Consider the following 18,252-nt stretch of genomic DNA (forward strand, 5'->3'; position numbering starts at 1 on the left):
TTATATTGCAGATGACTTGACACTCACATAGAAATGAACTGATGCACAAGTGCAGCCTGCTGGAACTACTTTACCCACTTTTAACAGTCCCTCCTTTGTTGGATTCATTGCTAATCGGTGGATTATTATGGATTATTATTATTATTCCCTAATCCAAGACGCGCCAGGCAGGGAATTTTGGGAATAACTGCTGATACTTTTGCTGCTGCTGCTGATGATGGTGATGGTGATTGTGATGATGATGATGATGATGATGATGATGACAGAGAAAAGCGATGGTTTCCCTTCGTTATGATTTTGAGTAGAGAGGAATTAATTACATGGAGACTCGCCTGACATGCCAAGGAAGGAGTTGCCACTACCTGAGGGTTGGGAGGAAGCCAGAGACTTTGATGGCAAAATCTATTACATTGACCACATCAACCAGTGCACCAGCTGGATCGACCCCAGAGACAGGTAGGAGTGTGTTGTAGTGCTGATGGATGACCTTTGACCTCTTGGAGATGAGATCAAATTACAATCATCATTGAAGAAAATAATATATAATTGTAATTTTTGCTTACCACTGTAATAGGCAGAAATATACACACTGTTGCTGTGCAAATGAGACTATTCATGTAACATACACATAATTTACCATAAACAGATATGTACATTTTTATCCTCAGTAAGATAGTTTAACCTGCCAGAGATAAACAGACTGTTTTTCCTGCTCGGGGGAACTGTTGCACCTGTGCTGAGTCCTGGGATCTGTGGACCATTACGACCAGCAGCTGGTCCATATACATCCCAGTTAGGGAACAAGAAGGAGTCAAACACTGTTTATTCCCAAAAGGAGGCAGAAAAATATCCTACTGCATTTGTGCCTTCTTCACTTTGACCTCTCACATCCCTGAGTCAAGCTGTTAGGGACAAACACAGTCCATGTCTCTTCTTCTAGTAGTAGTTATTTTATTTTTTTAATTTAAACTCAGGTTATTAGGCAGATGTGTTTCAGTGTGGTGACTGGCAAAATTAAGTTGCCAAATAAATTGCTTTTCTTTTTTGTTGTCCAGCTAACAGTCTAAAACTCAAAGATATTGAGTTTGCTGTCAAGTATGACAAATAAAGGCATCAAATCCTCACATTTGATAAGATGGAAGCACGACATGTTTGTGATTTTTACCTTAAAGAAAAGACTCAAACGATCACTAGATCATCAGAATAGTTGTAGACTAATTTTCTGTCAATTGACCAATCGATTAATCTGCTAATTGCTGCAGCTCTACCCATGATGATAGGCTCACAGCTCCTCTCCCTCCTCACCACTCTCTCTGATCTCAATGCTTTTCTTTTCCACCTGTAGCTGTTTTCATCCAGAAATAACAGATGGGACTTTCTTTTCCTTTTTTTGCACAAAGATTGAGCGGAGACTCAGGTTAAGTTGGAGTGATGAAGAGCAGAGTGGTGTTGAGAGGAAATATTAATGAGGACAGGATCACTGAACTCGCCTGCACTGATCATGTCTGTCTTCAGAGCTGCATTCGTTTTCTTATTTGAAGTAGAAATTTGACCTTGAAGCTGGGAGTCGTTCTCCTTTAGTGTTTCATCAAGAGGATCTCAGCCGGTGATAAACAAGATGCTCCCGCTTGTATTGCGCTCTGTGATGTGCTCTGTGGAGTGTTTTTGCATTAGCTTTGAAAGGGGAGATAGAGAATAAACAGAAAGAATGACTTCCACTGTTGAAATCGCTAGAGGAAGAAGCTATTCATGTTTAAATTAATAGAAAACGATAGTGAGTGGGAAGGTGGATGAAAGGAGAAATGATAATACACGCTCAAAGAAAAAATGGGAATGGAAAGTTACTTTCAGTGTGGTTGTGTTATTGATGATTATTTACATTATGTTTTCATCTGATGATTATTATCTTAAAATATCTGAAAATAGAGAAAATATCCATTGAATTGACTTCTTCAAATGGTTTGTTTTTGTCTGACAAACCATAAAAAACCCCCCAAAATATTCAGTTTGTTATGATAGGTTCATTTAGTAGCTTTATTGGAGCTTTCAATCATATCACATACATTTCACTTTAAGAACTTTTTAAAGGATATTTTTTACCACCAGGGCTCATCAGCTTAAAGTTCTCCATCCGATTCTACTGCAGGTAATACACTGACGATGTATAAGTACCTGACACAACCCCAGATCAAATAACCTGAACTATCACTTTAAGAACACACTGGTTGAGGAGCTTAGACAAAATCCTGGTCATCCTTTAAATACTTAATTAAACCTATTTAGGTAATTGATTGGAAGCTGGTAAAAGACAGTAGATCAGTTATTAAGACTGTGATTGCATTAGTTTTTACACCAAGTGAATGATTTAAAGTCCCACCAGACATGTATGTCTTGATGTAGTCATTAAATGTTGTGGGTAAACAGTTTATTTCTCGCCAGGTTAACAGCAGCTTATTTTACCTGACACATTTGTTACAAAATTAGACTCAAATACAGATTTTAAAATCGTTTATTTTTCCGAGAAAGCGGAAACACGATAGAGGAATTTGCTGCAGATGCAACATGTCGGTCTCAAACCAGAAAAACTGACCAGTCTTAAGAACCACAGCTCAGGTGGAAACCAAGAGTTATTTTCTTCTTTGCTGTTTTTATTCTTGCTCATTTACATCCCTGTAATGAGAAATCAGGTGTGGAGGTGTGAGTTACCTTTTTTTTCCTTCTCTCTCTCTCATAGAAATCCATCAGTGTAATAGGCTTAGAGTGCCAAGCATGCAGCACCACTTGTACCAAAACACAGTGTGGAGGCCGCGGTGGGTGGGTGGGGGGGCACACTCGGTTTTCATCTTTACCAGTTACTTAAGACCCCTCGGACTTTGACACCAAATCCCTTTAATGGCTTATGTCTGGAATTCAGGAGGCTTACGGCTTGTTTTTGTCTTTTCTATGAGAGGGTGGGATTGTGAGATTCTCTTCTTGTTGCATTAGGGTCACTTTGTGTTTCACATGTTTTAACGTAGTGCGTGTAACTGACGCTGTTATCCAGAGGGGCAGTGAATCAACTATAAACAACAAGCTGCAGTTCCTCATTCACCAACATTGCAAGCAAATAGATGTGAATGAGTCACAACAGTTATCCTCAAACAGTATTCCTCTGTCCTCAGCTGTGAGAGGTTCTCAGGGCCGTTAACCCCACTTTTAAATGTCTGACATAAAATACTAATAACCATATCAAGTCCTATAAGATGTTATTGTGTTTGTCTTTCTTTACTTCACTGTTGACGACATCGATTTAGCTCTTAATTTATTTGTTTTGAGGTTTGGCTCTTTTCTTCTGTGCTTTAATATAAAAAACAAAACAAAAAAAACACCCACATTATTCTGCAGGTTTTTGTGTTTGTCTAATGAAACAAGAAACAAAGACCTCGTAGGAAAAATATTTGCAAATTTTCTAAATGAGGTAAGGACGTGTCATGATATCAGAGTTTAAATTCTCAGTTAGATTTATTCGTCTTGTCCTGCTACTATGTGCTAGCTGCCTGAAGCATCTTTGCACTGGCTGCATTGGTGGTTGAATGATAAAATTAAATTAAAAATTCAAATTAAAATATAAAAAGACAAAAAAAGTCATATTGCAGTTATTTTGGCTGATATTTCGATTGCGATATGAGTCATGATTTCAGCAGGAATGGTCATTTTTGCATTTCAATTTGTCTGAAAATATATAAAAATGATGATGATGTGATTTTTCTTGTGGCCTGTACCAAACAAACATGTTCCTTTTTTACATCTGGAGAATATGATTTGTCTGTGTAGCACCACAACGCTTTATTTATGGTCCATTGTGACACTTTTTACCTTCAACAACAAAAAAAAAAGCATCTTCTTTTTATTTGGATATGACAGACATTTGTCTACAAGTAGTCTAAGACTCAAATCAGTATATTACAATAGAAACTGGACAAACTGCACAACCACTTAATTTTTTATTTTTATATTGCACATACATTTTCCCTTTTGCGCTGCTATGTCAAATTTGAATTTGATCCTGACTGATCCCCCCCTCTATGGGGGGGATCAAAAAATGGGACATCTTATCTTAGTTTGGCGTCACTGTGAACTAGTGCTTTGATTTGTGAGGTATTTATTTATCCCCGTTTGCAAAGCGGCTCCTGTGATGGAGCCTCAGCTACCTGTGTTTTCACGCTTGGTTATAGTGATCATACGTGTGCTGTGTTCTGCTGTGTGTGTTGCTGCTCATTGCTTATATCAGTCAAGATGTAAGTAACAAACAATTGCTGCTCATTTCTGTTTTGCGTCATTGTAAATTGAACATCTTTGGGTAAAACAAGACATTTGAAGACGTCGCTTTGAGCTCTGGGAGACGGAGCTGAACATTTTTCACTAATTTGTGACCTTTTATAAACTGAAAGTGGTCGATTCATTGAAAGTGAAAACAATAGCTAGCTGCTTCCCAAAAGGTGCTGCAGCTGTGTTGCACACAGTATTTCATCGGCTGTATCGGCCTCCACTTATTTGACACTTATATGGCAGGTGGAATGAAGACCTCTCCTCCTCTGGTCGTTTTACACTCAGACACTTAGAGGAAGTGAGAAGGAAGAAAGCCTTACCAAACAAAGTCCTTAAAAAACAACACACACACACACACACACATTCCTGAAACACAGAACGTGAAGGACCGAGCAGCGCACAGACTCACCAGCCAAAGGCCTGATTCATCTGAAATCCCTTTCACTGCTTGCCAAGGTGCACGGGGTCAAAGTGCAGCGTGAGGCCCTGCAAACTGTTAACTAGGACCTGAACAGAGGCCGGCTCAGCCACAGCTGCAGCCTGGTGTTTTTTTAATACATAACCAACCATCTTATAACTTATTTATCTGTGGCAGCTCACAACAGCATTCAGACAGAGGCAGTAATGTGCACTGGTTTGTTCTTGTGTGGTTAAATAATACAAGAATTAAAGCTTCTCTGCAGGTTGAACATTTCTTCTATTAATTTAACCTGTTGCATTGATATTTTGTTTGTTCTAGTAAATTAACAGCAGGTTAGAGGATGTTTGGAAATGAGCAGAGGTTCATCATTCATCTTTTCATCACTGTTAACTTAAAGTACTTCAAAAAACCTATTTAACATTGTAAAATTTGTATATAAACACATAATAAATGGTTTATAACACACTTTAATGGTAGTCGTAAGCAGATATAAGTGTTTACTAATGTATTTGTAGACAACTGTAACTCGTGTGGACACCCATACTAAAAGGCTACTGTATAAACAGATAAAAAGTTATAATGGTTGGCAAATGCTGCACATTAACAAACACTTATTATAGCTGCATACAACTACATTACAGTGTGTTTTAGCCCATTTGTTAATTGTTTATGCACTGCCTGTATGCATAAGTTGATCAAAATAAAATAGGTGTTAATGATAATTAATTAATTCATCAGTTTAGGTAATTTATCAAAGAAGAATGTCAGAAATGTGTAATGTAGCTGCTTCTCCAGTGTAAATAAACTGACTTTTAGCTCCTATTCAGACGACACAAGCACCAGATCATTTTTTATTCAGCTTTGAGCTGCATGTTTACAATACACATTTTAGATCTTGGTGGTTTTTAAATAAATATTTTATGCGGATGAAGGATTGTAGTCACTGGACGTCTGGATCCGAGCAAACATTGGCGGCAGCTCGACTCCCAGCCTCTCCGACACGCCATGTGTCCACGGAACAGCATTGGAGAATCACTGATGTTTAACATGAAATTTCTTTTATTCAGTGTTTTACCGGATTTAATCGCCTGGTCTGTTTGTTTTGGAGAGGAGGAGAACCTCTTGATAATTCAGCTCCTGAACGAAGACAACAACTCCCATGATCCCAAACTCCGTCTCTTGTTGTCGTTTTGATTAAAAGCTCCCTAGTGGCAGAAATTCACATACGGTGGATTATTGTAGTTTTATCTTTCCCTCCCATATCTCCTCACCGCTGGTGTTTCAGGTGATTGCCAGTTGTTGTTGTCTTCTGTTTGTTTTGCATCAAAGTGTCGGCAAAATCTTTTTGTGCCCGTTCAGCCTCAAAAAGATGTTCATCTTTGGTATTTACAGTAGCTTTGAATTTCCTGCTGCAGTCATGTGAAAACCCTCCCAGTGCAGGCTGGCTTTCAGGAATGAAGAAAGACAGCCGCCTTATTTTGACACTGACAGCTTTTGCGTCTTTGTGCGTGTGTGTGTGTGTGCGTGTGTTTGTGTTTGTGTGTGTGTGTGCGTGTGCATGTATCCTGCCCAGGGCCCTCGGAGGAACAGTCACAGATATCCGATGTTCTTTATTTGAATAGCTAATGTAGCTGTACAGGACATCCAGATTCCAGATTGTAGTGCTGATTTCTTTTTGAAACACTCAAAACAAAACAAAACCTCTTTCTCTTCTGTCCTGGGGTGACCTCTTTTTTTATTTGCCACTTTTTATTTCTCTGAAATCTTGATAAAGTATTACAAGAAAGAAAACAACCTATTTTTAAATTATTGAGACATTCTGACTCAGTTATCCAGTCACATTTAAAGGTCCCATGTTTTACACTTCCTGTGTTTTATTTTGAAGTGTTGATCCATAAGAAGATATATTTGTGGTTTTAAGAGCCAAAAACTATCTCGTTTTACATCTCCTCTCTCAGGCTTCTCTCTGGAGCTCTAGTAACAACAGGTCGGTGAGCCAATCAGAAGAGAGAAGGCTCTGAGCTCTGATTGGCTGAATGTTTTCTGAGTGATCCAATAAAAATATAGCAGATTTCAGGTAAAAACACTCAGAGAAACCAAATCCGGCAAGTGTTGGATGGTGGATTCAGGTGGGTGGAGCTTGGGGAATGGCTGAGAGTTTTGACTGCTTTGTTGTGACATCACAAAGTCCTGACGGCTGGTTTTAAGGCTCAGTTTCTGAATACAGGCTGTGTTCATTTCTCTGTGGACTGAGGCTTTGATACTTTCACGGTATTAATATAGAACCTAGACCTGATCTATAATCAATAAAGACATGGACATCTACCTTCATACAATATGGGACCTTTAATATGTAGCCACTGAGCCATATTAAGGTTCCTGCACACATTCAGGACTATAACAAGAAAAACTGAACTAAAAGGGGAACAGAAGAGGGAAAAGAGAGATGTTTTCATAGAAAGGCATGAGGCTCTGTGGCCCTTGTAAATTCTTCAGAGTGCTATATCATCTATCCACCCTTGCAGTGACGCATTGAATGCATATCGTCAGGTGAAAGGAATGTTATCTGTCAGATAACACGCCGTCATTGGTATGAGAAGAGTGATGTGCAGAGGCAGATTTCTGCTGTCATTCCCCTTTTTATTTTATGATGAATTCACAGTTTATTTTTCAATGCTTTGTTTAGGGAGTGTTTACGTGTTTCATTGTTTCACTGCCGGACTTTGAGCGGCTCTGAAATGTAGTTTGAAGCCTCATAACTGGCCTTGAGGAATGTATACGCCGCTCTGAATGAGCGTTTCTCTGACTCACCGTTCAGCTATGCAGCCCGCCTCCCTGTGTATTTGCACTCTGCCGCACACTTTGTCAGTTTGCATTAGAGCGCCGGGGCCCGGCCAGGCTGTTTACCTTGGTATGTGAAACCTGTGGAGGTGTGTGTGTGTGTGTGTGTGTGTGTGTGTGTGTGTGTGTGTGTGTGTGTGTGTGTATTCTGCTGCCTCGGCTGACATTGGCTTTTAAAAGCCGATATGGAATCAGAATTTAATATCCTGCAAATCAATTTTTGATGCCAGAACATCACAAGAGTTCAGTGTTTTCCTCACAGAGTTTGAGCCTCAGATAAGCTTCTTAAAAAACGTGCAGACCAACATGTGACGCTGAAACTCACTCACCAACCAACTGTCCAAAACCCGTTCTATATTTTTGTTGTTTAAAATGACAAAAAGAAGCAAATCTTTCAATTTAAGAAGCTGGCGTCAGAGACTGAAAAATCAGTTAATCTTTTATCAAAAAAGTTCTCTATAGATTGATGTGATAATCAATTATTTGTTTTATTTGAAGTGTTGATCCATAAGAAAATATAAAAACCATCCCAGTGTAGTTTCACATCTCCTCTCTCAGGCTTCTCTCTGGAGCTGTAGTCAGAACAGGTTGGTGAGCCAATCAGAAGAGAGGAGGCTCTGAGCCTCTCTTCTGATTGGCTGACTGTTAGACTGACTATATAGAATATTTCAGGTAAAACCCTCAGAGAAACCAAATCCTGCAAGGTTTGGATGGTGGGTCCTGGTGGGCGGGGCTTGGGGCATGACTCAGAGATGTGACTGCTTTGTTGTGACATTCGCAAAGTTCCAGAAGTCCTGACGGCTCGTTTTAATACTGACAGGAGTCTGACAGAAATATTAGTGAAAACTGAAACTATGCCAAAGACAATTTACCAAACTTGTAACTCCACCTCGAGTCAGTCAGTGAATGTTTTTTAATTGGCCTTTTCCTGTATCCTAAGATGACACTGCAATAAAAAGGATTAAACACTCAAACCTGGAATATTTAACCAATCAGACTGGTTTTTATTAAACGAGCTACATATTTGCATCAGATTATCTGGATTCAAGTTGACACAGTGATGTGTGTGTGTGGACTGGGAAATTAGAGGCACATAGTAAAGTGCTGTGGTATAAAAAGTGTTATATAAATGCAGTTAATTTAGTGCATTACTCTACGTCTATGTCTGGTTTATAAGAGCATGACTGGAAGTGGAATTAGGTGTTTATTTTTGTCCAACTGTCAAAATAAACGTGGATTACATTTACTGGACTGGTGGATCCAAACTCTGGCAGCTATTGAGTAGTTATTTGTTCTGTAAAACATCAGAAAAGTGAGTGAAAAATGAACTTAATCAGCCCAAAGTGATGTCTCCAAATTCTCTGTTTTGGTTGGCCAATAGTCCAAAACAAAAATATATTCAGTGGGCTGTAATGTAAGACTGGGAACAGAAGTTGGAAGTTGTTTATAAAAGCCATTGTAATTCAGAAGTAATCCTTAATAAGATCAGTTATATTCCTGAAATGAAAACACTGCATTAAGTTTACCGGCTACCAGCAGCTACCAGACTCTTTTGAGGTAGAAAGTATTCTTGCGTGTTGCTCAATGCATGATTGACGTTTGGACGTGAAAGTTTTTACCAAATCTGAAGAAATTCCCTCAAGGCGTGTTTTGTGAGGTCACCTTGACCTTTGACCTTTTAGCCACCACAGTCTAATCAGTTCGTCCTTGACTCCAATTGAACGTTTGTACCAACTTTGAAGAAGTTCGGTCAAGGCGTCACTGAGATATCGTGTCCAAGAGAATGAGATGGACGGACAACGCGAAAACTTCCGGCTCTGGCTGTTTTCTGAGTTTTATGCCTTCATCAGACAGTGGCACCTTCCAGCCGGCGAGGACGTGACCCAGGGAGGGAGTTGCTGCTCAGGGCGTTTGTGCTCATGTGGTTTGTGCGTCAGGTCATCCCAGTTTTTGTACCTGTTCGCAGCGTGGGGGGGGGCTCCCACAGCCACCTGCAGGCAGTTTGAGCACAAAAGCACTGAAGCATGTGAGAAGCGCCACAAGTGGCTATTAAATGACTTGACAGTGAAATGGAGGTTGGGCCGCCGCCGCCGCCAGCTGGTCCTCCGCTGCGAGGGAAAACTGTGACAGAGAGCGACGAGTTGAGGTCAGCGACTCCCCTCGGCCCGGCGATTAGAGGACAGGATTTAGTGGGTGAGCGGAGAGAGAGGAATCAAATAATGGGATGTGGATGCCCGGGCCAGCCAACCAGCCGGCTTTTTCTGGGATCAGCGGTTGGCAGAAACCTCCCCGTCTTTCCTGAGTCTAAATTTAGAGCAGAGCCGAGGGGATCTTCTCCGGGCCCCTTTCATTATTCATCAGCTGAAAAAGGACCCAGTTCAGTTTCTCTGCTCAGCAGCGAGCCGCCGCTTCTGTGTTTGTGTGTATCTGCAGTCACGAAACACAAGAGGCAGCGGCAGAGTCTCGCTTGTTACTCTCCTGTTTGTTGTCTGACTGCTGGTTTTCCTTACTTTTGTTTGTTTGTTTATCCCATGTGATACTGCAGACGCTTTGGAGAAAACTCGCGGGGGATGATGTGTGTGTAACTGCTCTATTCTGACATTTGTTTACTCGGCTGTCAGGTGACGTCTCGGTGGAAATTTAAAAAGAAAATTAAAGATTGGGAGTTTCATTTACCAACCTCATTTTAATTAGGAATCGGTTCTGATTGGTTCCGTTTTGGATCTGGATCCATTAAGTCCCACAGCCAGTGAATCCCTCATGTTCATGTGATCATTCATTCATGTTCTCTGTTTACTCTACTACTACTACTACTACTCAGTGACACTACAGGCAGCTAAAAAAAAAAAGAGACTCAGACGTGTTGATAACAACAAACATGGTGGACCGGCCCCCGAAACTTCAGCTCAATGAAACTTCTGCGAAATGCAATATTTACAGAAGGGTACTAATGACTGGGGGGGGGGGTTCTTTGTTTAAATATTTATCTACTGTCAAACATGTTAAAGGAAGAACTCGTGTTGAAGGTGGAGCGTTGGGCCTACCGCCGCTGTTACGCTGCATTTTGTAAATATGTTTGTGAAAATGTTTGATAAAGTAGAATAATTATCATTTTCACTGTGTTTTAGCACAGCCCCCCATTAGACATTAGTTAATTACAGTAGTTTATGTTAGTCAGTGTCAGTTTGTCTGATATTTGGTTCATAAATCACAATTAAAATGATTGATTATGTTTCTTAACGTTGGTCAGAAGAAGCTAGATTCTTAAATATCATGTTGTCCAAAAATTTTGAAAGTACTGAAAAAGATTTGATTCCAAAGGATTTGGATTTGATTGATTGATTAAAAAAACGATTGATCCCTTATTTTTGAGGTATTTGAGGAGTTTGAGCCTGAACCTGCTCGTCGTATCATATGAGTTAGAGAAACTATAAAAGCAAACTGTTAGCTGAGACATCAAGTGTTTCTGGTGTATGAGTGAGTGTGTAAGGAAGAGAAGATGTGATCTGGATCGTATCAGTTTTATGCAGCAAGCTGTTTCAGCCCTGATGAATATGAATTACCAGGAGACGTATAAGTATAAATTCCTGAAGTCGTCTCGCTCATTCTCTTCATTTCATGGTGATTTTCTCTGCTGTTGCATTAAAAAACTAAACAACAACATCACTAACCATCCAGGTAGGATTCAAATCTTCGAGTCCTCTGAAAACACTCGGGCTCAGTTACATCAAAACAAAATGAGAGAGAGTTTGATTTCACCCTCACGGCTGCAGTGCGGTCGGTCGCAGTAACGCCGCTGCAGGGCCGAGGGGTTGCCCCAGAAACCTCCAGGCGATGCGTCAGCGCTGCTTGTGGAATGCCACGGGCCGGTTTCCTCCTATTGTGGCCGGCCAGAGAGAGCCCCCCCCCACCCCCTCTTTTCTGCTCTATCCCCCTCTGAGGTGAATAGAGGGACTCAGTAAAACACCAGGCCACCCACCCCCACTCCCCCACCCCTCCCACACTCACCCAGCCTCCTCCTCCTGGAGCAGCTTTCACACTAACACAGTGAGCCGGGATAAATCCATCTTTTAGTCTGGTCATTACTCAGACCTGCTTCTGACCAGGGTTCAATGTGGGTCACGCTCTGTTTGCCTTTGTTATAGACGCATGACCACGGGTTTACTAGTGTTATTACACAGTTATTACATGCTGTAGATGTTGGAGGTGACTTACAGATGTTCAGAAAATGAACATTTTAACAAATTTTTATCTCTTCATCCTGTTGAATCTCAGTGTAAACACCAAACAAATATCCAGATAGTGTAGCTTTATATCTATAGAATATATATAGATTTGTACAAGATGACTCAGTTGATTTAAAGCTCTTCAATAGACAGTCTGATGAGGTGGAACGTGCTTTTATTGGCTAATATTGGCTCTCTGAGCGCTACAGAACCAACCAGAGATCAACACCTGACAGCAGCCTGGTAAAAAACTGGTTTAACATCTTCATTAATTATCACGTGTCACATTCTTTACCTATTATACCTCATCAATGTTTGTTTACATGGTCTCTCTCTCTCTCTCTCTCTCTCACACACACACACACACACACCTTAAATACTTAAATAAACCTGAGAGGTTGTGGGAGTGTGCAGAGGCTTCAAATACCAGCGCCACTTGGAATGAACTCGTTTCTATGACATCTGTGGTTCTAACAGTTTCACATTCCTGTAATTTCCTTTTAGGAAATCTTCATTTCTTTTCTACATGTGCTGTTTCCTTTACAGAATAAATAATTGCCTGTAAGCTGCATAAGCATAAGTCACCACTACACAGATAAATAAATGTTGTGATTGTAGTTGAGATGATTTCTGTCACTGAATCTGTTCTTGCTTCTGTTTCCTTCAGGCAGACGAAGCCTCTGACGTTTGCTGACTGTATCGGGGATGAGCTGCCGGTCGGCTGGGAGGAGGCGTACGACCCCGTCATCGGAGCGTACTATGTCGACCACAACACCAGTGAGTTCGCTGTCTGCTCTTCTTGCCGCCGCCTGTTGTGTGAAGATAGCTCCTGTGCCTCGGCTCAGATACGTGCTGTGTTATGCTTGAAGCTGTGAACCCTCCTCCTTCTCTTCATCCAGAGAGCACCCAGCTGGAGGACCCGCGGGCTCAGTGGCAGCGGGAGCAGGAGGCCATGCTGCGGGACTACCTGGCCGTGGCCCGGGACGCCCTCAGCGCTCAGAAGGAGATCTACCAGGTGAAGGAGCAGAGGCTGCGACTGGCGCAGCAGGAGTACCGGCAGCTCAACGACGCGTGGAGGGACAAGTCCACGTCGCAGACCAGCTGTGAGTAACGTGGAGAGACCGAGGGAGGAGAAACGCCACACATGGTGGAGCACCGTTTATTTTGCACTTAGTGAAGTGGAGCTAGCAAACAGAGAAACAAGAGAGGAAGCTCTGCTCGGACAAACAGGTGCTCCTGATGCTCTGCTGAGCAAATACAGAGGAAACAGAATCCCCAGAAAAAATAAAGACAGGTAGCGTCATCAAGGTAGAAAAGTTAATCATCACACAATTAAAGACCCGTATCGACCACACCTGGTCTTCCTCAGGGTCAAACAATCACACACACACACACACACACACACACACACACACACACACACATAAAAGTGATTAATTAAAGCACAAACTTCAATTACACATAGAAGAACTTTCTCTGCCACATCCGGCTCCCTCATTACACCTGTCATCACTCAATGAATGAAAACTAGAGGTATAAGTAAAAGTTAAAAAAAAGGAAAAATATATATATATGTTTTTCATGTTTTTGTTATTTAAAAATATATAATTAAAATAATTATAAAAGTATTAATAGAAAGCTTAGAGAGAGAAAATCTGATAAAATGAAAAACAATATGAAGGAACTATATAAATTAATATAAAAGGGAAACAAAAATAAAAACAAATAAAAAGTTAAAATAAGAATAAGATTAAATAACAACATTANATATATAAACAGAAAAAAATTATGCAAGTAAAAGTTAAAAAAAAGGAAAAATATATATATTTTTTCATGTTTTTGTTATTTAAAAAAATATAATTAAAATAATTATAAAAGTATTAATAGAAAGATTAGAGAGTGAAAATCTGATCAAATGAAAAACAATATGAAGGAACTATATAAATTAATATAAAAGGGAAACAAAAATAAAAACAAATAAAAAGTTAAAATAAGAATAAGATTGAATAACAACATTATACTGTATGACCTCATGACCAGATGATCAGTAGCAGACGTGTTATGTCGGTGAAAATAGTTTCAAGTTTGCTGAATAATGAGGCAGAATTTGGAACCGCTTCGACTGCGCCGACCTTTGACCTTTTGAGGGAAGGAAAAAAAGAAGATGGGGAGGGGAAGAAAAGCTTTGGAGGTTTCTGTTGTTGGTTTTCAGAAATGTACAGGAGAGGGGGAAAAATGGTCCTTAACCTCAGAGCGGATCGAAGGTTCCTCTTTTGTCAGGCTGTACTTTCTCTCTTCAGCCTCGACAGGAGAAATTAGATGTTTTCTCTTGAGACTCAGTCGAACCGATATTCACATTTCTCCTGTTTTCCCTCACAAAAACATGTGAAACAACCGAAGGAGAAGAGGATATAAGGTTCAGGTTTTTATCGCCTCTTTTTTCTCTTTCCTATCCTGCAGTGAATTCCAGATCCTCCTCCTCCAGCAAGTACGACCCGGACATCCTGAAGGCAGAGATCGCCACGGCCAAAAGTCGGGTAAGAGCCTCTGCTTCCTCTTTCTACCACATCACCCGTTTTTCATGCTCGGATCGGCCGTACAGTCTGGCTGATACCTGATCTACTTAACATGACTGGTCTTTTCAGAGCTGCAGCTGGATTAAGCCTTAACCTGTATTAACCTGTATGTTTGTCCATTAGCAAATGAATCATTTAATGAATAATATCGGGCTAAAACTCCAAAGATATTCAGTTTGCAATGATACGAAACAGAAGAAAGCTCCTTATCCTTAGATTTGAGAATCAGAGAAGGCGAATGACGAATGACTGAGTGATTAATAGATGATCAAAACGGTTGTTTTAGTTCTATTTCTAATAAGAAGAACTTTAAATACCCACGTAAACAGGTGTCACTCATTTTGACAATTTATACATATCTATTTATTTATTGATTTATTATCTGACTCTGGAACTATATATTGATGAGATGTTTTTAAAGATGTACGTCTTCAGTTGGAACTAGTGAGCTTATATCTGAGATCACAAACTGTCGGACGGACACGTTTTTGTCTTTTCATGGGTGTCAACAAAAATAAAGTATTTCAAACTGATTTTCTCTTCCTCCCTCTGGTCTCTGTGTCTCAGGTGAACAAGCTGAAGCGGGACCTGGCCTGTATGAAGCAGGAGCTGCAGTATAAAGAACAAGGCTTTGAGACGCTCAAAGAGTAAGTGCTGCGTCCCGACGTCCAACCGTCCCACCTGTCTTTGTCCGGGGGGGGTGTTTGTGATTCATATGTGCTCTCATATTCACCTCTGGAAGCTTTTCCGGTCCGGGCTCCTCCAGCTTCGGTCCTCGCTGAAGGGCGTATTGACAGGTGTATTTGTTGACTCGACTCTGCAGATTCGATCCCGGCGCTTTAGGCTAGCAGCAGCGCTCCGGGTTTAATCTGACGCTCAGAGTCTGACTTGAATAGTAAGTGTGAGTGTGACCTTCCCTCGGTCTCCACAGCTTCTCCCTCTGCCTGCAAAACACCTTCCACTTCAGTTCACTGCTGAAAACTGTGAAGTGTGTAACTCCTCAGACATCTCCTAAAGGTTAATGTAGTAAAATGTTATATTTCTTAATTAGGAATTAGATGTGGGCGATATCCAAAATGTCATATCTTGATGCAGTCCAGCCCAAATATTACAAATAAGTATGATATTATCTGCTTTTTTTGTGCAAACTGTGCAACACTGCATAAAAAAAAATATCACGAAAATTAAAACATAAGGCGGGAAATATCGCAATATTCGATATTATTGAATATCGGCCCCAGCCTTTTAGGAATGAGCTTTTTTAAAGGTAAAACATTCAGCTCAGAAAGTCAGAGCTACTTATTTTCTTATTTTCATTTTCAGTCTGTTGATTTTTAAAGAATAAATAAATAGTTTAGTGGATTTAAATAGAACTGCAACTAGCGATTATTTTCATTATTGATTAATCTGACACTTATTTTCTTAAATAATCAGGAAGATATTGACAAATGTCTGTCACATTTTCCCAGAGTCTAAAATGAGTGAATCTTTATGAAAATGCACATAAATGGGGCTCCAGGCGCGAGACGTCGACTTCTATTTTTGTTTTTATTTTATGTCTGTTAATAACCTTACACTTTAAACTGTGATGGAAGCAGAGGTGGGTGATGGGAACACAGGGCTTCAGTCGGACACTCTGGTTTTCTGACAGGAGACTCTGTGGAGCAGGAGAATTTCAAACCTGAGCTTTGACCACGACGCCAACTTTTCCTTTCTTTGTGTGTAAAATCTCATGTTCTCACAGTTTCTCCTGTTCGTAGATAAGATTGAACGAAGATGTCAGCTATAATGTCTTTAAAGCTCTTATCTGTCATTTGTCTTATCCTGATCATTTATCTACGATCACAGAAGAGATGAAGGAGTTAAGACTTCTGCCGTTCGCCGTGGTTGGAATTTGCCCTGTTCAGCGGCATGTGGTCAGAAACCAACACGTTAACGTGAAAGCGCTGCCTGAGCCGGTGCGAATCGCGCAGTAAACGGCTGTTATCGACCTCAGTTATTGCTTCAGCACTATCACACATTCCATCCCGTCATTAAACACTAACACCTCCATAAACGCAGCGATGGAAACAACCGCTCAGGAATGTGGATCTGAGAGGAAACACCCCGTCTACCTGACCTACTTCCACACCTCACAACATGGGGAGAGTGTCAGTCGGGAACGCTCGTCTGAAAAGGGACTCGCTCCTCTAATTGTTGTTTATCTCAAACGGAGGCTGTTGGTGTATTTTTGAAACTCAACACGTTGGAGAGCGGACGCGCCGCCCGGGCCGTCGGCGGACGCTGAATTGAACAGGAATGTCCGGTCTGTTTGTCTTGCCTCACGCAGCACAGTGAGAGTGTCAGGAGGATTAAAGAGTAGCTGAGGCAGAGCGGTCGGACGGCATTCCTCCGTGACTTTCCTCTCCTGTTACAGTCATCAGACGCCATTCAGCGACCAATCGCTGTTTGCAGGAATACGAATAGGCTTAAGACAGGAATGCAGCCGCGCACTCGGCTCCCGATAAGATTTCACAAAATACTGGAGCAGAGGAAAGTGTTTCATGATGTTTTCTTCATATACAGAACAGTGTTGATACACTGTGTGGCCAAAAGTGTGTGGACACCCCTTTTTATTACAAAATACTGAAGTGGGAGTTTGGTCTGGGTCGCTGATTACGCGAGTTAAAATGCAGGGGGAAAGTTAATGGGAGTAAATATTACTACCAGAGGTAATAGTTGTATAATTAATACCGGTGGCTGTGTACCATGACGGCTCACTCCTAACTGCAGGTTCGAGTCCAACCATCTCCTCTCTCTCTCTCTCTCTCTCTCACCGTGGCGATAATAAAGTGATGATAATGAAGGCAAAAAAGTAATAATTTAAATTTCTAACCTGCACTGTGAACGAGGGTCATAGAGTGTGGAAGTCAAGGGAATTCACCAGGCAGGGGGAGGGTCTAACAGAAAAAGCTATCAAGCTGCATCATGGGAAGTGCAGTCCCTGCTGTTTTTGGAGCGAAACCTCAGGATATCTCGTCCTCTTGAAAGTGCAGTACTGAATCAGCGCAGAAGCTGTTTTAAGAAATCAATATTGATCAAAATATCGTTATCTTATTTCTTCGTTATCAGGCTCAAAAATCTACTATCAGCTGGGCTTTAGTGTCCTCATACCTTTGGCCGTGTGCGCGGCACGTTGCGACACTTAAAATATGTCAGAGATAAACAAGAGCACAGTGAAGGGCTCAGCAGCAAGTGATGGTCGGGAAGAAAGACAGAGTTTGTATTGATGTGTTAATTTGAGAAAGTATTTTCAGGTCGAAGGTCACGGCGCATCCACAGGTGGAGGAGCAGGCCGTGGTTACCAACATAAAAGCTGCACCTGTTTAATTTCAGAGTCGCCTCACTTGGTGTGACAGTAGTTAATTAAACACCGTCTCCATCTCTGTGTTGTAGTAAAATGATCATTGTGATTTCAATTATAAAAAAGTTCACAAACAGCGTTTTCACTCAACATAAGTCCATGTTTGAGAAGGACTTAGAGAGGATTATTTGTTCTCTCTGCCTGTTACAGACAAGTGCCTCCCTCCCTCCCTCCCTCCCTCACTTCCTCATTCTCTCTGTACCTTGTTTTCTCTCTCTCTGTCAGAACCGCCCTCCCCCTCTCCCCTCTCTGAAGAATGTGGAAGGACCTGTTATTCAGATGCATGCATGACTTGCTGATGACAGGGTTTACATAGCTGCTGCTGCCTCTCATGGCTGTTTCCTGCAGCGTCTCCCTGTAGCCCAGTCCTCCCAGTCCCCCCAGTCCCCCCAGTCCTCCCAGTCCTCCCAGTCCCCCCAGTCCCCCGAGTCCCCCCAGTCCTCCCAGTCCCCCCAGTCCCCCCAGTCCCCCCAGTCC

At 41.3% G+C, this 18,252-nt stretch overlaps 1 protein-coding gene across 1 annotated transcript in view; it reads left to right on the plus strand.

The window, feature by feature from the left end:
* Positions 1 to 239: 239 nt before the first annotated feature.
* Positions 240 to 18,252, plus strand: part of wwc1 (WW and C2 domain containing 1) — a 40,907-nt gene continuing 22,894 nt past the window's right edge. Inside the window, exons 1-5 of the mRNA XM_022760824.1 lie at positions 240 to 456; positions 12,464 to 12,573; positions 12,696 to 12,899; positions 14,257 to 14,333; positions 14,940 to 15,019. Of these exons, the coding sequence (XP_022616545.1) occupies positions 338 to 456; positions 12,464 to 12,573; positions 12,696 to 12,899; positions 14,257 to 14,333; positions 14,940 to 15,019 (590 nt within the window). The 5' untranslated portion in view covers positions 240 to 337. The remainder of the gene's footprint in view (positions 457 to 12,463; positions 12,574 to 12,695; positions 12,900 to 14,256; positions 14,334 to 14,939; positions 15,020 to 18,252) is intronic.

Source organism: Seriola dumerili, unplaced genomic scaffold (genome assembly GCF_002260705.1).
Source record: "Seriola dumerili isolate Sdu_G_001 unplaced genomic scaffold, Sdu_1.0 BDQW01000367.1, whole genome shotgun sequence".
In the NCBI taxonomy this organism is placed as follows: Eukaryota; Metazoa; Chordata; class Actinopteri; order Carangiformes; family Carangidae; genus Seriola; species Seriola dumerili.